Source organism: Delphinapterus leucas, chromosome 4, assembly GCF_059928025.1.
Source record: "Delphinapterus leucas isolate spDelLeu-1000000601 "Yukka" chromosome 4, BTC_Dleu_Yukka2, whole genome shotgun sequence".
Taxonomy (NCBI): Eukaryota; Metazoa; Chordata; class Mammalia; order Artiodactyla; family Monodontidae; genus Delphinapterus; species Delphinapterus leucas.
In genome coordinates, this window is record NC_143132.1 from 119429416 (window position 1) to 119452032 (window position 22617).

General features: G+C 40.1%; 1 protein-coding gene across 1 annotated transcript in view; it reads right to left on the reverse strand.

Moving 5' to 3' along the window:
• MED12L (mediator complex subunit 12L) overlaps positions 1 to 22617 on the reverse strand; it is a 359593-nt gene that overhangs the window by 310184 nt on the left and 26792 nt on the right. Inside the window, exons 2-5 of the mRNA XM_089910995.1 lie at positions 19625 to 19729; positions 12911 to 13102; positions 11471 to 11503; positions 8184 to 8343 (exon numbers count right to left, since the gene is read on the reverse strand). Of these exons, the coding sequence (XP_089767121.1) occupies positions 8184 to 8343; positions 11471 to 11503; positions 12911 to 13102; positions 19625 to 19729 (490 nt within the window). The remainder of the gene's footprint in view (positions 1 to 8183; positions 8344 to 11470; positions 11504 to 12910; positions 13103 to 19624; positions 19730 to 22617) is intronic.

Consider the following 22617-nt stretch of genomic DNA (forward strand, 5'->3'; position numbering starts at 1 on the left):
GATTACTCTACCCAGCAAGGATCTCATTCAGATTTGATGGAGAAATTAAAACCTTTACAGACAAGCAAAAGCTCAGAGAGTTCAGCACCACCAAACCAGCTTTACAACAAATGCTAAAGGATCCTCCCTAGGCAAGAAACACAAGAGAAGGAAAAGACCTACAATAACAAACCCAAAAGAATTAAGAAAATGGTAATTGGAACATACATATTGATAATTACCTAAATGTAAATGGATGAAATGCTCCAACCAAAAGGCACAGGCTGGCTGAATGGATACAAAAACAACACCCGTATATATACTGTCTACAACAGAACCACTTCAAACCTAGAGACACATACAGACTGAAAGTGAGGGGATGGAAAAAGATATTCCATGCAAATGGAAACCAAAAGAAAGCTGGAGTAGCAATTCTCATATCAGACAAAATAGCCTTTAAAAGAAAGACTATTAGAAGAGACAAAGAAGGACACTACATAATGATCAAGGGATCAATCCAAGAAGAAGATATAACAATTGTAAATATTCATGCACCCAACATAGGAGCACCTCAATACATAAGGCAAATACTAACAGCCATAAAAGGGGAAATCGACAGTAACACATTCATAGTAGGGGACTTTAACACCCCACTTTCACCAATGGACAGATCATCCAAAATGAAAATAAATAAGGAAACACAAGCTTTAAATGATACATTAAACAAGATGGACTTAATTGATATTTATAGGACATTCCATCCAAAAACAACAGAATACACTTTCTTCTCAAGTGCTCACGGAACATCCTCCAGGATAGATCATATCTTGGGTCACAAATCAAGCCTTGGTAAATTTTAAAAAATTGAAATTGTATCAAGTATCTTTTCCGACCACAACACTATGAGACTAGATATCAATTACAGGAAAAGATCTGTAAAAAATACAAACACATGGAGGCTAAACCATACACTACTTAATACCGAAGTGATCACTGAATAAATCAAAGAGGAAATTAATAACTACCTAGAAACAAATGACAATGGAGACACGACAACCCAAAACCTATGGGATGCAGCAAAAGCAGTTTTAAGAGGGGAGTTTATACCAATACAATCCTACCTTGAGAAACAGGAAACATCTCGAATAAACAACCTAACCTTGCACCTAAAGCAATTAGAGAAAGAAGAACAAAAAAACCCCAAAGTTAGCAGAAGGAAATCATAAAGAAGAAATCATAAAGATCAGATCAGAAATAATTTAAAAAGAAATGAAGGAAACAATAGCAAAGATCAATAAAACTAAAAGCCGGTTCTTTGAGAAGATAAACAAAATTGATAAACCATTAGCCAGACTCATCAAGAAAAAAAGGGAGAAGACTCAAATCAATAGAATTAGAAATGAAAAAGGAGAAGTAACAACTGACACTGCAGAAATACAAAAGATCATGAGAGATTACTACAAGCAACTCTATGCTAATAAAATGGACAACCTGGAAGAAATGAACAAATTCTGAGAAATGCACAGCTTGCCAAGACTGAATCAGGAAGCAACAGAAAATATGAACAGACCAATCACAAGCACTGAAATGGAAACTGTGATTAAAAATCTTCCAACAAACAAAAGGTCAGGACCAGATGCCTTCACAGGCGAATTCTATCAAACATTTAGAGAAGAGCTAACACCTATCCTTCTCAAACTCTTCCAAAATATAGTAGAGGGAGGAACACTGCGAAACTCATTCTACAAGGCCACTATCACCCTGATACTAAAACCAGACAAGGATGTCACAAAGAAAGAAAACTACAGGCCAATATCACTGATGAACATAGATGCAAAAATCCTCAACAAAATACTAGCAAACAGAATCCAACAACACATTAAAAGGATCATACACCATGATCAAGTCGGGTTTATTCCAGGAACGCAAGGATTCTTCAATATACGCAAATCAATCAATGTGATACACCATATTAACAAACTGAAGGAGAAAAACCATATGGTCATCTCAATAGATGCAGAGAAAGCTTTCGACAAAATTCAATACCCATTTATGATAAAAACCCTGCAGAAAGTAGGCATAGAGGGAACTTTCCTCAACATAATAAAGGCCATATATGACAAACCCACAGCCAACATCGTCCTCAATGGTGAAAAACTGAAAGCATTTCCACTAAGATCAGGAACAAGACAAGGTTGCCCACTCTCACCACTATTATTCAACATAGTTTTGGAAGTTTTAGCCCCAGCAATCAGAGAAGAAAAGGAAATAAAAGGAATCCAAATCGGAAAAGAAGAAGTAAAGCTGTCACTGTTTGCAGGTGACATGACACTATACATAGAGAATCCTAAAGATGCTACCAGAAAACTACTAGAGCTAATCAATGAATTTGGTAAAGTAGCAGGATACAAAATTAATGCACAGAAATCTCTGGCATTCCTATACACTAATGATGAAAAATCTGAAAGTGAAATCAAGAAAACACTCCCATTTACCACTGCAGCAAAAAGAATAAAATACCTAGGAATAAACCTACCTAAGGAGACAAAAGACCTCTATGCAGAAATTTATAAGACACTGATGAAAGAAATTAAAGATGATACAAACAGATGGAGAGATATACCATGTTCTTGGATTGGAAGAATCAACATTCTGAAAATGACTCTACTACCAAAGCAATCTACAGATTCAATGCAATCCCTATCAAACTACCACTGGTATTTTTCACAGTAGTAGAACAAAAAATTTCACAATTTGTATGGAAACACAGAAGACCCCGAATAGCCAAAGCAATCTTGAGAACGAAAAACAGAGCTGGAGGAATCAGGCTCCCTGACTTCAGACTATACTACAAAGCTACAGTAATCAAGACAGTATGGTACTGGCACAAAAACAGAAAGATAGATCAATGGAACAGGATAGAAAGCCCAGAGATAAACCCACGCACATATGGTCACCTTATCTTTGATAAAGGAGGCAGGAATGTACAGTGGAGAAAGGACAGCCTCTTCAATAAGTGGTGCTGGGAAAACTGGACAGGTACATGTCAAAGTATGAGATTAGAACAGTCCCTAACACCATACACAAAAATAAGCTCAAAATGGATTAAAGACCTAAATGTAAGGCCAGAAACTATCAAACTCTTAGAGGAAAACATAGGCAGAACACTCTATGACATAAATCACAGCAAGATCCTTTTTGACCCACCTCCAGAGAAATGGAAATAAAAACAAAAATAAACAAATGGGACCTAATGAAACTTAAAAGCTTTTGCACAGCAAAGGAAACCATAAACAAGACCAAAAGACAACCCTCACAATGGGAGAAAATATTTGCAAATGAAGCAACTGACAAAGGATTAATCTCCAAAGTTTACAAGCAGCTCATGCAGCTCAATATCAAAACAACAAACAACCCAATCCAAAAATGAGCAGAAGACCGAAAAAGACATTTCTCCAAAGAAGATATACAGATTGCCAACAAACACATGAAAGAATGCTCAACGTCATTAATCATTAGAGAAATGCAAATCAAAACTACAATGAGATATCATCTCACACCGGTTAGAATGGCCATCATCAAAAAACCTAGAAACAATAAATGCTGGAGAGGGTGTGGAGAAAAGAGAACACTCTTGCACTGCTGGTGGGAACGTGAATTGGTTCAGCCACTATGGAGAACAGTATGGAGGTTCCTTAAGAAACCACAAATAGAACTACCATATGACCCAGCAATCGCACTACTGGGCATATACCCTGAGAAAACCAAAATTCAAAAAGAGTCATGTACCAAAATGTTCATTGCAGCTCTATTTACAATAGCATGGAGATGGAAACCACCTAAGTGTCCATCATCGGATGAATGGATAAAGATGTGGCACATATATACAATGGAATATTACTCAGCCATAAAAAGAAACGAAATTGAGTTATTTGTAGTGAGGTGGATGGACCTAGAGTCTGTCGTACAGAGTGAAGTAAGTCAGAAAGAAAAAGACAAATACCGTATGCTAACACATATATATGGAATCTAAGAAAAAAAATGTCATGAAGAACCTAGGGGTAAGACAGGAATAGAGACACAGACCTACTAGAGAATGGACTTGAGGATATGGGGAGGGGGAAGGGTAAGCTGTGACAAAGTGAGAGAGTGGCATGGACATATATACACTACCAAACGTAAAATGGCTAGCTAGTGGGAAGCAGCCGCATAGCGAAGGCAGATCAGCTAAGTGGTTTGTGACCACCTAGAGGGGTGGGATAGGGAGGGTGGGTGGGAGGGAGACGCAAGAGGGAAGAGATATGGGAACATATGTATATGTATAACTGATTCACTTTATTATAAAGCAGAAACTAACACACCATTGTAAAGCAATTATACTCCAATAAAGATGTATAAAAAAAAGAATAATCATAAAGACCATGTAATACTTTGTAAATAAACTGAGCCGAAAAATGGAATCGTGTGTTATGTGGCTTATGAAACAAGAGAAAACACAGCTAGTGGGTGAACCTAATCAACTCTCTGTTGTGGGTGTGCAGATAATAGAAATTTGAGCTTGGGGGGGTGGTTAGAAAATAATCCCCTCCCGAAACCAACTGATCACACTGGTAAGGAAATTAACAGCAAAAGTAATGAATGCAACAAGAAGTCCATGATGTCCTGAGCTAGACACTGGAGCTAGGCTTCCGTCCATTTGGTAGAGGAAATCATACAGTCCTGGTGATGCATTCATATCTGGGAGGCCTAAAAACTCTTAACTACGTGTTCTTCACAAATCATGAGTGTCCATCAGACTTTCACTTTTCCTAAAATTGTTTACATTTCATTTGGCAGAATCATTCCTGCATGACCACCTTTTTTCATGACAGTTAAAATCAGATTAAATGGAATATCAAGGAAAACAGGAACAAGTTACCAAAAAATATGAAGAGCATCTAAGGAATGGAGAGTAGTCTCTCCGTTATAGCTAGCAATGCTGAAGGTTTCAAGAATTACAAATTGGAGCAAATTAGAAAATGGAAAAAAAAAAAAAGCATGCACACATATGCACAAACATACACACAAACGCTTCAAGCCTAACTGTTCATGTATTTATCGTTAAAACTACTGAGCATCTTTTGTACGCCAGGCACTGTCCTAGGAGATCCAGCACGGAACAAATCTGACAAAATATCTCATGAAGAATCAGTACAGCTCAGAGTCAGTAGAAATAGGTGATCAATAAATTAAAATATAACGAGATGGCATTAAGAGCTATGAAGAAAAATGAAGCAGGACGTGAAGAGAAGGCTTTTCTTAGGAAGTGCCCTGTGAGCTAAGCCAGCAGTGGGGGAGAGGGCAGGCCAGGGGGATATCCGGGGGCGAGAGGGAGAGTGGCAGCCACGGGTCAATGCCTGAGGTCACGATGTGCATACGGGCTGCTGGTGCTGGCTGAGGCACATGCCCGAGAGAGACAGGCGGCCGTGACAGGATGCTGAGCACAGGCGTGAACCATGATGTATGTCCTAGCAGGATCACTCTGACCACAAGCTAGAAAGTTGTCATTAGAGGGGCAAGAAGAGAAACAAGGTCCGCTGGAGGCCCTGCAATAAAAAGCACAGGCGAAGGTGGGGTTGCTGGTGCTTTGGGCCAGGGTGGCAGCAGCGGGAGCAGGAATACCTTGTTGGATTCTGATTCGATTTTGAAAGTAAAGTTAACAGGATTGCTGAGGGAGTAAATGCAGAGTTTCGAGAGGAAGCGAAAAGCCCAGAATGACAATATGTCTTTTACCCTTATCCGTCTGATCGCTATGTATAACATTTACTAAGGAGAAGTCTGAGGAAGGAACAAGTTTCGGGATGGTAAGAAATCAACTTTGATTTGATACACATCAGGTTTCGGATGCCTATTCGTCATCAAAGTAGAGGTGGCTAAGAAGCAACTAGATATCCAGGTTATGGGGAGAATTATTATTAAATGCAATAGATACACGGATAGATATAGACAGGTAGAGAGAACGAGATAAAGAAGAATTGCACATATGTGTCTGTATATGAAGGAAGGAAAGTTCAAGAAGGAAAACATGGACAAGGGAGAAAAGAAATTTATACACTGTATTGTATCTACTTCAGCACCATTTGAAAATACTGTAATGAGAACATAACTACTTTAGTAATGAAAAAGGGACACTTCTTTTGTTTCCCCCAATAAAATAATAAGCTGATGAAAAAATCAGACACATAGTTAACACAAGACTACTGTGAAAAGAGACTCAGAGACAACCACTGTTAACTTTGTGGATTATTTCCTCCCTTTTTTTTCTTGACATTTATATATATACACTACACAGTTTTGTTTTTTAAGTACAGTTCATTTTTGCTTGTTATTTTGACACACATGAGATAATGCTGAACTCAAAGGTGGCAGCCATGGAATCAGGCCATTTTTTGTTTTGAATTTCTGTGTTCATGCTTTTAGAATGTCCCCACTCTCCGGTTCGTGGAGGCCCCTTTTCCATTCCCAAATGCGCCACGCCCTGACTCACTCCCCTAGGGTGCCTCCTGGCAGTGGAGGACATTTGTGCTTTCCATCCTGCCCCTAAGAGCTTTGCAGTTGGGGGTCTGCCTTATAAAACCATAAGCACGTTTCCATGTCATAAAGAATTATTTGTAAACCTAATCTTTAAATGGACGCTTTATATACAATTCTCTGTGCACAGTTCTAATGTAGCATCCAACTTTTTATCAAGCATGTTTTAGCACCGCCTCAAGGAGTCACTGTCTAGTCACCAAAAGAGCAGAAACTCTGACTGAAAGTAGTTTCCCTTCAGTTCATTCAACAAATACCTACCAGTGCGTGTGTCTGTGCACGTGCGTGTGCGTGTGAGAGACCGAGAGAGAGGATGACGCACACAAAATCTTAAAAGATGATTTCAGACAGAGAAACGTGCTGTGAATAAAATAACAACACATGAGAACATAACTGGAAGAAAGGTGAAAAAGAGAGAGAATGCTATTTAGCTGGGTGGGCAGGCAAAACCTACTGGGGAAATGACACTTGAGCCAAAGCCTCAGTGAAGAAGAGGAGGCTGCAAATAGTCTAGAGAAGAGCAACTCAAGTGCAGGGTGAAGAGGAAAGGCAGAGGGGGGCCCAGGAAAGGAAGGAGTACACGTGTTGGAGGGGTGTGTGGCCGGAACATCGCAGAAAGAGGGGGCAGACCATGGATGGAGCTGCAGGCAAGCATCTGGATCTTTAACGAAACTGAGTTATTTGTAGTGAGGTGCATGGACCTAGAGTCTGTCATAGAGAGTGATGTAAGTCAGAAGAGAAAAACAAATACCGTATGTTAACGCATATATACAGAATCTAAAAAAAAGTGGTTCTGAAGAACCTAGGGGCAGGACAGGAATAAAGACGCAGATGTAGAGAATGGACTTGAGGACACAGGGAGGAGGAAGGGTAAGCTGGGACGAACTGAGAGAGTGGCATGGACATATATACACTACCAAATGCAAAACAGACAGCTAGTGGGAAGCAGCCACATAGCACAGGGAGATCAGCTCGGTGCTTTGTGACCACCTAGAGGGGTGGGATAGGGAGGGTGGTAGGGAGACGCAGGAGGGAGGGGATATGGGGATATATGTATACATATAGCTGATTCACTTTGTTATACAGCAGAAACTAACACATCATTGTAAAGCAATTATACTCCAATAAAGATGTTAAAAAAATAAATAAAAATAAAAAATTTAAACCTCCACCCCCCCCCCAAAAAAAAAGAATGTGGATCTTTATTCTAATTGTAATGAGAAACTACTGTAAAGTTATAAACAAGGACACAATATGATCTGATTTAGGCTGAACAATCAGTGTGGCGGTTGTGGAGAGACCAGAACGTTAAGGAACAAAAGGGAGACCAGTTAGGAGGCTGCCACTGTCTCCAGCCAAGAGAGGGGGTAGCTTGAAGCAGCATTTCAGGAACTGTGGTGGTGATGTGTTCAGACACAGGACACATTTTGGAGGTAAAAGCAACAGGACTTGCTGACTCAGGAACGAGGAATCTGTGCCTGGGTGAAGAGAACCGGCACTCCATCCACACCTCAAGCGACTTTTACCCTCACTAATGGACCTTCGCGGGACTCACCTCTCTGGGATGGGTATGGAAGGTGCAGGCAACAAGTGTTTACAGGGTAATGTAAAATGTATCATGCTGTCTCACTTACCCAAATTGGGATCAGTAGCCTGACGTTTCTTAATTTTCGCTTCAGAAATAGCAGAATAATAGGCACAAGTCATCTTGATCAGCCACGTTGCTCGAACCATTGGCACGGAATACTTAGCTAAATATGCAAAAACATCTTCTTTTTTACTAAGGATGGGAACCTAAAAAGAAATAATATATTTATAACAATCACTTATCATGTTCATCGCTAGGCCAACCTAAAGAAAGGGGAAGCAAGAGAAAGAGACTCTAAGTTCCTGCTGGCTATGAAAAACTATATCCTTTTTTTAAATGGCACGTGCCACTTTAAAAAAAAATTTTAAGCGAATTTTAAGAAAAAAGAATCAAAACTATGTTTAGCACATTGGCAACAGTTTTATCAGTTGTGCTTTCTTATTTATAAAAACAAATTATTTTCAAACTCTCAGATGCTGAAAGCTACTCGTTGTATCAGCAAAATAGGGAAAATAATCTCATGACAGTCCTCCAAGGAGTTTATATCTCAAAATTGGAAGGGACAGATAAAGTAAAAGCTATCCCCACTCTACATTTTATCAAAGAACATTTTTGTATAAAGCTTTCTGATTGTAACATTTCATAAGAATAACAATTTCCAGAAAGCTTCTAAAAGTGCGTTTAGACCAAAATTTTACATAGAGGCTAAAATGATGGATCAGTGAATCTGCCTAATAAACACGGAGCTAGAAACAGCTGGGTAATTAATTCACTGGTTGAAAGTGGGCACTTGAGGCAGTTAATTATTTCTTCCAGGCCACAAAGGTACTATTTAGCAAATTAGTGTCTCAATGTTCTGCTGAATGGCTCGAAAGAGTTAATCCAGTCTTCTCGAATTCCTCATAAATATCCTAGGAATAGCCCATTAATCTATACATAAGCTACCCAATTTACGAATACAGGGTAACTCAGCGGACAGAGAGGATGTTGGCTGCAATGCAGCAGGATGGGAAAAGTGAGATGGAGAAGCAGGCCGTGCCCACCCCCGCCCCCAGCAATGAGCACCCCTGTGCTGCAGTCGTGGCCCCAGCCTGTGGTGGTTAAACCCATGACTCCCAGGCTCTTCATTTATGAACGAGATAATACCGACCCTGGCCACCTCACGGTGGCGTGAGAAGGAGAAAGCAAAAGAATTACATGTATCAAAATTGTAACAACTTTCATTTTGTTGCCAGTTCCAGTTCCAAGGATTTCTTCCTGCCCCCCAATGTGTTCTCAAGCCATGGACCTGACTCTCTCCTAAGAGGATTCTGGAAACCCACAACCATGGACATCACTAGCCCTGGTCTCTATGCCCCGAAGTCTTGCTCGATCTTGTGTTGAAAATCAAAGCTTCAAACCAGCTAACTGATTCATATAGCATGGCATTTTTCTCTTAGTTAGCCAATGGTTCAGCCGGTGGATTTTTCTGCATTATACATATGTTACAAATCTGACTATTCGCAGTCTTGGAACAAAGTGTGATCCCAGAATTTTAAAGTAAGTGTTTTTTGTTACCCAGCTCTTTAAAACACGTTATTTCACCTGGTTCTTCCCAAAGAAACATCAAGCGGCTCCAGCGATAAAGAAAAGCTGCCTGGTTGAACACTGAGATGCAGTGTGTCCATATACTGCATTTTACGGGCAATGTAATAGACTTTTGATCATGTACAGTTCCTACCTTGGTTGCTGACTTTAGAACATAACCTCCCCCATGACAAAGGCGACTACACGGCATACCACATAACTATATAAAAGGGAGGTGAAAGTGACACAGGCTAAAGCTATAAAACTTCCTCTCTGTGGATCACGGTGATACATTTTACCTAGAAAATTTCCTGAAAATTTAGCTTACAAGGCACATCTTTCACGGAGCACAAGGCTCTGGGTTTACTGTCGTTTAGGCCAGGGACAAGAAAAGCACAGTCTTATATAGTCAGTTCAAGGCCGGAGCTGCTGGTTTTCACTAGAACACACAGTATGGTATCAGGGAGTTACATTTTAGCTGTCACGGTCAGGTTCCCTCTCTCAGCCAGACGTACCAGAAGAATATATATAAGATCAAGGCCTAAAAACCAGGCAAATGCAAAAAGTAAAGTTAGCATCTCCAAAGAAACATTACCAATAGCATCTTTATAGAAGCCTAAAGGATTTCTTTTTGAACAGCGTTTGACAAGAAGGCACGGCCGGGGATGGGGGGAGCATTCTGAGCATGTGAAATGTTTACACGAAACAGCAAACAAAGCTGAGTCTTACATGAACAGCATAAGGCAAACCTCTAGCTCACTGTCCCTGCTGGCAGAGCCCTAAGAAAAAGGGTTGGCTCAAATCAAGGGCTTTCGAATTCAGAAGAACATATGTGAAGAAAGTTATTTAATTAAGGAAGAAGACACATTTTGATGGTTTTGTCACATTTACAGTTTGGGCCAACTCAGGAAGGAAAATATGTTTACACTGACTGAAGTATGACTTCCTACAGGGATGGATTCCATTTTCAGCCAAGAAACCATCTGACTTCAACTTGTAGCTGAACCTAGGCAAGCACTGGGCAGCTGTTTGGTTTCTCAATCAAGGTGGAACTGCATCTAAGTACCAGAAGAAAACTAAGACACCTAGCATGGTTTCCCATCCACCAACGGGTTGCCCTTGCAACGCTTCTCTCCCTGTATTCTCCTTTCTGTCAGCACCCTCTGTTTGCTAAGCAGTGGGAGAGGCAAATGGAAATTCCAGAGACCACAGTAATCAAAGTCACCAGAAGTGAACACATCATTCTTAGTGAACTGTTCAAGAGCTAAAAGGATATCCCCAGGAGCAAGAAGTCTCCTTTTCCAAATCTAACTATGACCGCGATTGGATTAAAAGGCCTTTTACAGGCCATTGTTGACCTCTCTGTGGCTAAATACTTGGAGTGCTGTGGAGCTTTATAGTAACGGAAAACCAGGTCCAGAAACCTGATCCATCCCATACAGGAAACTATTTTGAACTCTAGATCAGAGCTGGAAGATGACTCAGGATCTCAGCAGGAAAAGGAAGGTCTTCTACATCAAGCCATCTTGCAGATAAATACCAGAAATTAAGAGGTATTTAAACTTTCTAATATGAAGGGCACGCAGAGGATGCAATCTTTTACCCAACTCTAAAGAGTTTTTGCCACCTCAAGAAGATGAAATGCTGAGGAAGGGATGGGAAGGAATGACTCTTGAAGTGCCCAAGAAATGAATACTTCAAAGTATATTCAATGGTTTGACAAAGAAAACATCTTTAACTTTGCAAAGAATTAACGTCAGGGCTTACCTGAGGGACACCTGACTTGGCCAGAGGCAGCTCCTAATAAAGAGAGAAGAACAACGGCTAATACACTGCACCATAATTCATCTCCCTCTTAAAAGATGAGAGACCATTACACCCCTAAAGCAACGGCATCAATTCCTCATGAGTATTCCCTTTCAGGAAATATCCCCCCCCCCCAAAAAAAAAACTGCATTCTAAAAGCTTACAAAAAAGGCAAACCTAAAACGAAAGATGTCAGGCTGGCTACATAGGAGTTGAAAGTACTAACCAACATGGAGGGTATGAACTTTTAGTAGAAAGCCATCAAATATTGAAGGACGGCCTTCGACTTCTGCAGCCTTCGGATACAATTCCCAGGCCACAGTGGGAACACGTGGTAAACGGTCAACAATGGAAAAGAAATGCTATGCGGTCCAGCCTGTGTTGAGACAGGCACTGCCTGAGTAGCAAGAGAGGGTTACGCTGATCGTCTGCTTTGCAAGGGTTTCGGTTGCCTTTAAGCACTAACATCTATGAAAGGCAACGCAAGGCTCTGACACTAGGGCAAAATAAAGCCCACGGGAGCTACAGGCACTATTTTCGAAGAGGTGCTTTAGAAAACAAAAACGCAAATACACGAAGGAGCTCTCCTCTAACCTGGGCCTGCACCAAGCCATTCGTGAAAACTTAAGAATAGAAGATGGGCTCCCCTAAAACTAAAGGGTTTCAGGGGAGATGAGAAAGACCTGGGGATTATTTGAAAGGTGTGTAAGAAGTCAGAGATCAAGACTAAGAGGGAGGTTTCTGGCTCTCATCTAAATTTCAAAAGACATTTTGTATTATTGGGACTATAAGATTGTTGAATCTGTGCAGTATTTCCCACGCGAGGAAAATGATCAAAGGCAAAGATTTTTAAAAGAACCCTCCCTTCCCTCCCCCTCCTCAAAAAAGCGGGGAGCTATGAATAAACCTGCCCATTTTGTACTGAAACTTTTTCAAAGATGGTTTTCAAGCACACACGGAATCACTATCTTTTATCTCACTTGTTCGGAAGAAGAGTTAGTTTAAGAATTTGGATGGGTACTTTTCAAGACAAGGAAATAACATTAAAGCAAGGATTTCTATTTAACCCATTTGGACATCCTGACCTAAAAAACTGAAAATGTAACAGAAATAAATGAAGTCTCACTGCCTGTTTTTGATTTTAAAACCCTGTCTACCTAATATCCACATAAACAGCTTCCTGTGTAGAATGTTTAGGTCTCTAGATGTCCTAGGCACCACATGCCATCAAAATGAAGGGGAAACAGCCTATGTGCAGCACACACCTAGTGCAGGATACCTGCCATTGAGACTTTGAGTTTTGGAGAGAATTGGGGAAAAGAAATGTATACTTGAACATTATCTCAAATATTTTCATTTCTATAAGGCCTCAATTAAAACAATGCAAGAAATACTTAATACCTTTTTTGCCAAAATAGCAAGTGGTTTATTTCCTGCTAAGTCAGAGAACCAACTATGAATCGCACTCTGGGATCGAGCAGTAACCAGCCAATAATTATCTTTAGCATTAACTTGTGGTTTCTTCTTTCCGGTGTCCTGGAAAGTGTTAAGCTTTAGTTTCTCAGCTAATATGCTGCTAAAATAAGCTCCAATCTGTGGAAGAGAAAACAGAGTTTAAAGACAATAAGCAAGAATGTTAGTAATGTACATATCAGTATTTTATTTTTATTGTTTTAACAGAAAATCTTCAAAGAGCCCATTGGAAAATAAAACGGGAATTTAAGTCCTTGAAGCTAAGAGTTGCGATTTCCTTACACTAACATAATGCAGAAACTCCCACAGCACCTTTGTTTCACTACTAACAAGTAGTTCAAGGGAACAAGAAGGGTCTCTGAAAATCCCTGTAAGATAAAATTCATTATATCCTGAATAAATTTCAAGAGAATGGGTTCTGCTTTCATCTTTAGATGAACCTCTCCTTTTTCACAGTACACACCCATTTGAAGAGAATCTTTTTCCTGAGAGGTGCTGCATACAAGATCAGAACCTGGCAATCACACAGTAATCATTCTTTTTCTTGTTTCATTTTAATAGCACATAGATTTGGAAAGGAAACGCTGTATTTACACTCAGTGCTTTAAAAAAAAAAAAGTCTAGAGAAATCTAATTTATTTAAATGGAAAATTACAAAAGGTTCAATTAAATTAAATATTCAACATTTTTGATTGGGCTGCCAATTTCATGAGTACAAGTGTTTAGAAAGAGAAAGCTAGTGTGGCTTGCTCTGAATGGAACAAAGTAGCAAAGGGAGCTTCCTGTGAATGACTGGCATTTTCATATTAACCAAATTAAAAGAGGACAAAGGAAAGACAAAGGGACAAGAAGGAAGGGGACTGAGTAATATCTAAAAACTAAATGAATCCACAGAAAACCTCTTGGAATTTCCAAGAATCCTATCACAGCATCACATTTTGTCCCCTGGAAATTCTCTAATAACAGGATGTGGACAACAATTTCTAACAAATACCTTCAATAAGGTTAGCAGACAGTGGCAACCGTGATTGAAATAAAATACCTACCCTGCTGCAGCAAAATAAGAATCACTACCTTAGTTAATGCTCATGACTCAATAAACAATTAGTCTATAGGGTGGAACGGAGTTGGAAGCAATTAGCCAAGTTTATCTACCAGGGCGAAAAGCTGGTAAACATTTTTTTTAATGTGAATTGGCATCCCTTGATCCTTGTGATTGAGGTACAGTGAAAAAGTCTGTTTTGTGTTGAGGTAATATGGCAATAAAAATTATAGTAATTAGAAAAAAAGGCTGAACCTTATTTTTTTTTACAACAACTTCATAGTATTCTTTTTTAAGCAAAGTTTGCAGAATGTCCAGAGAATTAAATGCAAAAATTCACCAAAAAAACAGCTATTTGAAAACACGGAGCCAAGAGTAACAAATTGTTTAATTTTAAATTTCTCAATCAATATTTGGTCTTTGCACCAATGGCACAAAATACCTACCTATGTAGATTGTTTAATATTTAAAAGATCTCTTATTTGCAATCATGTATGAGCATTTTAATCATAATAAACAAAGACATTAAAAATTTTTTTAAACTAGTCTAAGTACTGTCAAAGAAGAATAGCCACGGTGATCTGAAAAGACTATTCAATTAAATCAAGCCAATCACTGATTTTGCAAATCAAGGGATTTGCAAAAATTGTATTAAAAAAAAAAAAAAGTCTGGGGGGTTTCCCTGGTGGCGCAGTGGTTGACAGTCTGCCTGCTAATGCAGGGGCCACGGGTTCGAGCCCTGGTCTGGGAGGATCCCACATGCCGCGGAGCAACTAGGCCCGTGAGCCACAACTACTGAGCCTGCGCGTCTGGAGCCTGTGCTCCACAACAGGAGAGGCCCGCGCACCGCGATGAAGAGCGGCCCCCGCTTGCCACAACTAGAGAAAGCCCTCGCACAGAAACGAAGACCCAACACAGCAAAAATTAATTAATTAATTAATAAACTCCTACCCCCAACATCTTCTTAAAAAAAAAAAAAATGTCCTGGTGTAGGTAATGGCCAAAAGAATTCAGAACACGGCAAATTAAAAAGAAAAAAAAAGTCTGGGCAATCTCTTTTGCAATTATACTCTTTTCTATGTATTTAATAATAGCAATGGAACATAGTGGCTGTATATATGTTTTACTTCCTAACAAATCTTATGAACAACTGCATAAATGTAAACAAAGTCAAAATTCCCAAAAAAGCAAGAGCAGAGAAAATGCACATTAGGACTCAAAAAAAAAGGAAAAAATCAAAACATGATCATACACTTAATTTTATTCTATCAGCAATATATTCACATTATTCTAAAATCAAGAAAAAGTTAAGAGCCTCATTCCCAAGTCCCAATGCCTAACTCCAAAGAACCACCTTGATTAGTTTCTTATGTGTCTTTGCAGAGTTTCTTCATGTGAATACACATGAACAAACACGAATATATTTTTCTCTTATATCTATACCTCGTTATGTACATTGAGTAATGTCTGAGAGCCTTCTTTCCACATTTGTCTATGGAGAGCTTCCTCATTCATTTTTACAGACACATAATAATGTACTGTGTGCATGTACCACATTTTATTTAATCAAGTCCCCGTTAATGGACATTTGTTCCAAACTTCTGCGATTACAAATCACATTACAATGAATAGCCTTTCCTATTTGTTATTTCATACATGTACAGCTATAGCTTTCAGATGAATTTTCAGGATTCAGATTGTATGATTCTGTAATTTTAATCAGCATTGTCAAATTACCCTCCATAATGTTTATACCAATTTGCACTCCCTCAGACAAGGTATGAGAGATAAGGTTTAATTTAAAACTTGTTTCCATCCATCCACAGCTATTTTGAAAGTAATTCATTTGGTAAGAAAATGAAAAAGTTTAGGGGCTATACTATAGGTCATGTATTTCATATTCATTAGATCCAATTCCCCTCAGAAGGTTTGAATCCTTGAGTAAATCTCACAGGAAGGATGAGAGCTGCAGAAGTGGTAACGGGTGCTATTTCCATTTATTCAATTATTTAAATTGACATAAAACTTCACACAACTGGGAACAATTTGGCAGTTTCTATACACAAGGCGTTCATACTTTGTTATGGACAGAACTGTGTATATCCAAAATTCAGACATTGAAGCTCTAAGCCTCAATGTGACCGTATTTGGAGACAGAGCCTTTAAAGAGGTAATTAAGGTTAAATGTTCATGGGCCGATAAATGGATAAAGAAGATGTGGTACACAGATACAATGGAATATTACTCAGCCATTAGAAAGAATGGAATAATGCCATTTGCAGCAACATGGATGGACCTGGAGATTATCATACTAAGTGAAGTAAGTCAGAGAAAGACAAATATCATATGATATCGCTTATATGTGGAATCTAAAAAAAAAAATGATACAAATGAACTTATTTACAAAACAGAAACAGACTCACAGACTTAGAGAATGAATTTATGGTTACCTGGGGGGAGGGACAGATTGGGAGTTTGGGATTGACATGTACACACTGCTATATTTAAAATAGATAACCAACAAGGACCTACTGTAAAAAACAAAAAAGAGAGAAAAATAGTTAAATGAGGTCATAAGGGTGAGGCCTAATCCAATATGACTAGTGCCACTATAAGAAGGAGAACACCAGAGATACCCGCACACAGAGAAAAGCCCACGTGAGGACACAGTGAGAGGGCAGCAGTATACAAGCCGAGAAGAGAGGCCTCAGGAGAAACCAGACCTGCTGACACCTTGATCTTGGACTTCCAGCCTCCAAAACTGTGAGAAAATAAACTTTCTCAGAAAATCAAATTTCTGTTGTTTAAGCCCCTCAGTTTGTGGTATTTTGTTATGGCAGCCCCAGTAGACTAATGCACCTTCTAACCAAGTAATATGCTGCTGGGAATTTATCCTAAAGAACAAAAGCTATATGTTCAAATATGACTATACCTTCTTTATAAAAAACCATAAGAAACAGATAATAGGCAAACTGCTGTACACCAGCAGTTTCAGTTATTACAGCACATAAATGATGAAACGTTATCTATCCATTAATTACTATGAATATGAATACTTCAGCCTCAAGGAAAGGTACACACAAAATGATATTACTTCTTCTTTAAGTACATAAGTTAAGGAAGATGAAAGTTTAGAGATAGATGGTAGTTACATTTGCACAACAGTGTGAGTGTACTTAATGCCAAAGAGCTATACACTTAAATATGTTAATGGTAAATTTTATGTTACGTAAATTTTACCACAATAAAAAAAAAGTAGAAAACAAATTACAACACATACATAATTGTAGTTGTGACGTTTAAAAGGTATCAAGCAAGATTGGAAAAAGACTAAAAACACTGTGTTTGGTCAATAGGACAATCTGTAGAAAATAATTCTGTTTTTTTTCACATCACTTAAATAATACTTCAGTTGCTAGTTTAGCAAATTACATATGTTTGTGTATGCATGTGTGCATATAAAAAGAGATTTGAAATGATACACAAACTTTTAACAATGGTTATCTCTGGTTAAGAGAAAACAAGAATAGAAATTCATCTGTATGCTTGATTTCTTTTAATCTGTAGGCATGATTTTTTAAATTCAAAAGTATTTTAATATTCGAAAATAGAAATAACTCAAAAATAACAAACCTTAAAGGATACAAACAGAAACAGATAATTCCATCTATATATCTAATTGTTAACATAACCACAAAGAAAAAAGACTTAATTCAAGAAATTTTTAATACAACACTCTGACTACATACTTTTTTAAAAAATAAATTTATTTATTTATTTTTAAACTTTTGGCTGCATTGGGTCTTTGTTGCTGTGCACGGGCTTTCTCTAGTTGCAGCGAGCAGGGGATACTCTTCATTGCGGTGCATGGGCTTCTCACTGAGGTGGCTTCTTTTGTTGTAGAGCACAGGTTTTAGGCGCACGGGCTTCAGTAGTTGTGGCTCGCAGGCTCTAGAGCGCAAGCTCAGTAGCTGTGGCGCACGGGCTTAGTTGCTCCGCGGCATGTGGGATCATCCCAGACCAGGGATCGAACCTGTGTCCCCTGCATTAGCAGGAAGGTTCTTAACCAATGCACCACCAGAGAAGTCCCTCTGACTACATACTCTTAATGAAAGTTAGTCTAAAGATAAAAAGCATGGTACAGCAATTGTAAATTTTACATAGCAATTTTGTTGTTGGAATGACACTGGTATAAGTTTATTCTGGAACTTTTTATGTATATTGTAAGATAGAGTAAATGAATAAACATGCTAATATTGCTGGGATCCAGGGTTCTCACCTTAAGAGAAAGGAGATACAATGATGGAAAAGGGAAAAGCATGGGAAAGACCCTGTGGTACTGACTTAGAACAGATGGATGGATGGAAGGGAGGAAGGGAGGGAGGGAGGGAGGGAGGGAGGGAGGGAGGGAGGGAGGGAGGGAGGGAGGGAGGGAGGGAGGGAAGAAAAAGAAGAAACCTAAATATTTTTGCCATCTCTGTCCACTGAAAGGGCCTAGAAGTTGTGACACTCAAGTAGCCATGAGCAAGCTGGGCACCCAGATCTGGGATGGGGTAGGAAAAGAACAAGATGGCCCTGGACTATGTTATTGTACCTCAAGTGAGGAAGTGCCCAAAGGACTGGGTTGGGGGGTGACGGGGTTGTCCAAAAGGCCCAAGAACCAGGTTAAAGGTGCCCCCACTGGCCAAATGTGAGACAGTGTGAGCATCAAAAAGAAAACTGAAGGTCATACAACTGATTTTAAGAGTTCAGGGGTTCAAAGTGATACTGAAAAATGGGGTGTCCTTAACAAAAGAATGTCAACTAATAAACATATGAGGAATAATAACTACAAAACCAGCATTTTGCAACCATCAGCAAAATAAATCATTCATCAGGAATCGACAATTGATGCTAAAATCATAGCATAAAATTTTATTGGACAGGGCTTCCCTGGTGGTGCAGTGGTTGAGAGTCCGCCTGCCGATGCAGGGGACACGGGTTCGTACCCCGGTCCGGGAAGATCCCACACGCCGCCGAGCGGCTGCGCCCGTGGGCCATGGCCGCTGAGCCTGCGCATCCGGAGCCTGTGCTCCGCAACGGGAGAGGCCACAACAGTGAGAGGCCCGCGCACGGAAAAAAAAAAAAGAAATTTATTTGACAATAGGATATTCATACGGTCTCAAAGTATCACCCTGTGGGGATTACTACGAGGAAAAGATGACTATTTTTGCAATGTAAAGAGATGGCAGACAGCACCTTAAGTGATCAAACAGTATGAGCAATACTCAGGCAAACTAACACTGCATGTCTCTTGATATGCACTGCAGTCTTTGCACCAAAAATATTTAACCTGAAAAAAGAAAAAAACTCACAACAACAACAAAATGAGGGACTCTGGAGAGCGGTACTGCACTAGATTAAAATAGTGTTAGGAGACACGCCAGCCAAAAGCAGTGCGTGACCCCTGATTGGACCCTGCGGCAGGACAGCATAAAGGATATCTGGGGGAACTTTGAATATGGGTTGTGGTTTCAATAACACAAATTTATCAACATTAGCTCCCATGGGTCTCACATACGTATGCTCTTTCGGAAGTTTTGGGAAGCGATGAGCATTACCTTTGACGGGTTAATTACAATATTTCTAGCTGAGCCATGCTCGTCTCCAGTAAAGGCGGGCTGATTGTTGAAGCCTTGCTTTACATTCACAGCGGTAAGTTCATCCTGTGGGAGGAAAGGTACTGTTAGTCCGAAGGATGTCAAAGCTCCAACTGAAGCCAACATCCTGTAGCCTCAGGAATGACGAACTTTGCTATGCTCTGTAGAAGAGAACTGTTCAACACTCACCAAGGAAAGAAGCAACAGAGGTTCAAAAATCAATATACACATGTGTAGAGAGAGAGAAAGCAAATGTGGCAAAATGTTAACAACCATTGCCTGTAGGTGAAAATTCTTCACTAATAAAATCGGAAAAAGAAAAAAAAAAAAAGCAACCTCCCCCCATAAACGTAAACTCATAGAATGTGCAGACTGGGATTGTTTCTAAAGAGCCCACAGCCTGACCGCCCCTGTGCACGTACCTTGCCCGCCCCTGTGCACGTACCTTGCCAGCCCCTGTGCACGTCTCTATGCTATGTTCCAGAAAACTGGCTCACTCAACCTACCCAAGACCCCACAGCGAGTTAAAGACAGGAATGAAGGGCTCCTAGGTGCAAGGCTTGTGATAACTACACACCACCACAGCCCTGCAACTGAGGGGAAGTTTAGAGCTTGCCAAGCTGTTCATACATCTCGGCTCACTTCACCTTTACCAATTCTGAGGCAGATGGTAGGCATGTGTCTTCATGCCTGCTTACAGATGAGAAGAGTGAGGCTCGCTCAGCTAGTACAGTAACTGGACAAAGCCAGCACTGAAAGACCACCTTCTCAATCCTAGACCAGGAAGAGAAATTTCCATGACACTGTGCACCAGAGTACAAATGCCACAGGAAAATGTGGTCTAAAAATACATAGCCACAATTCATACCCTCCTTAAAAAAGATCTACTGGATAGATATAGGAAAACTTTCCTTACCAAGGTCACAACACATCAAAAATAGCCCAAGGCATTTAAAAAAAAAAAAAAAAAAGACCTTCCCCTGCCCAGATCATTGAGTTATAGAACTAAATCAGAGTTCCCAAAATACAGACTTGAAAGAATAAAGGGGAAAGGTTTGCGTAAATGAAGCCACCTTCTGCTCCCCTCACTTCAGGCCAAGAAATGGTCTCAGTGACACCTGGGGTAATGGTAGCAACAGCACAAGAATATACACTTATTCTTCACAAGTAATTGCTGTAAGTGTAAAATGAAAAAAAAAAAATCAACTGATCAAATCACTGCTATGATCAGGCAGAAAGCCTTAGGCCAAAATCGTTAACGACATATAGCACCTGAAAGGTCACCTTGGCTGAGAACTGGGGTCTCCTGGAGTCGTGCCATGTAACTCTACTTAATTGTGTGTGCTCTAGCTAATACCTTGGCTAGGCACAGTTCTGGTGGGCCTTCAAAAAACCCCACTACAGGAAGCTTAGCTCTATGGTAACCAAGTCTCCTCCCAGCACGGAAGGTAGCTGGAATTGTGATCCGCACAGAAAATGAGTTGCATGTATATATCAGAAGACATCTCAAACTGCTCCCGCATTTTCAAATAAATTATTTGGAAATCTAGGGCAAAACTACATAATGCATATTTTAAGTCAAAAAAGTGTCAGTCAACTGAAATAAAGCAGGCATGCTAATGCAATTTCTGCCATCTCAGAGTCTAAGGAAGAAGGGGGACACGTGGTGTCATGAGGGGAATGGGACAAGAAAATGGAATTTTTATCTTTGCTTTAGCATCAGAGTAATACAAGAAACACTAATTGAGGAATAGCTTATGTTTTTACTAAAAATACGTCCTGGGTTAATCAAGAGGGAATGTGTGAGGCTTTCAGGACCAGTTAGTTCCATTTAGTGCTGCTTCAGTTTCTATTCTAAACTAACCCCTGCTCAGCTAGCTGCCTGTTGTGACTGACTGCTAAGCACTGGCCTGGACAGACATGCCACGCGCACACACACACGCACGCACGCACACGTACGCACATGCACAAATACACACACAGAATCGCCAGAAGGAAAAGAACATGGGACCATGGTAACAAGTCTGTCAACCACATCAGATTTTCCTCAAACTAGGATCCACACAGGTACTGCTGGGAGCCTTGAGTGCTGAGAACTTTCTAAACTTGTATTCTCAGTTTCATGAAAATGCATCCGGAATCTGAGCGCTTCTCACTACCACCGATGCCTCCCCCAGGTCAAGGCCACCATCACCTCATGCTTGGACATTGCAATAGCTCCTAACTGGTCTCCTTGCTTCTACCTTTGCCCTCTGAAGGCCACATTCAACACAGCAGCCACAGGGAGCTTTGGAAAACTTGAGTGAGATCATGTCACTCCTCAAAGCCTGCGATAACTCCGTACCTCAGAATACGAGCAGAGGCCCTATGAGGTCCTACAGGTCCCTGAGTGATCTGGCCCCTTATATCTTTCTGACCTCATCCCTAACCACACTCCCCTTGCTCACTCTGCAGCTCCTCAAGTGTCCAGCTGGACGATCTCCAGCCTCAGGGCCTTGCATGGTCTATCCCTTCTGCCTGGATTGCTCTTCCCTGGTTTCCACATGGCCAACTCCCTGACCACCTTAAGTCATGTCCTCGATGAGAAATCTGATGACCCTATTTGAAACTGGAACTGCTCACCCCATTCCCTTCACCCTAGCACTCCTAATCTTCCAATAATCCATAGCACTGATCACCTAAAACCCCACGTAATTTACTTATGATGTATCCTGTCTGTCTCCCCCACCAGAAGATAAGGTCTGTGAGAACAGGGGTCTTTATGTTGTTCACAGAAGCATGCCGAGAACACAGAGCAGTGGCTGGCACAGAGCACACAATATTCAATTCACAAAATATATTCAATAAATATCTGTTGAAAGAGTAAATAAGTGAATGATAACCTGTTTCGAACAATTAACATAATAAGTATATTCTGAATCACTACCCCATGACGTTGAGGTCCCTAATTCTGT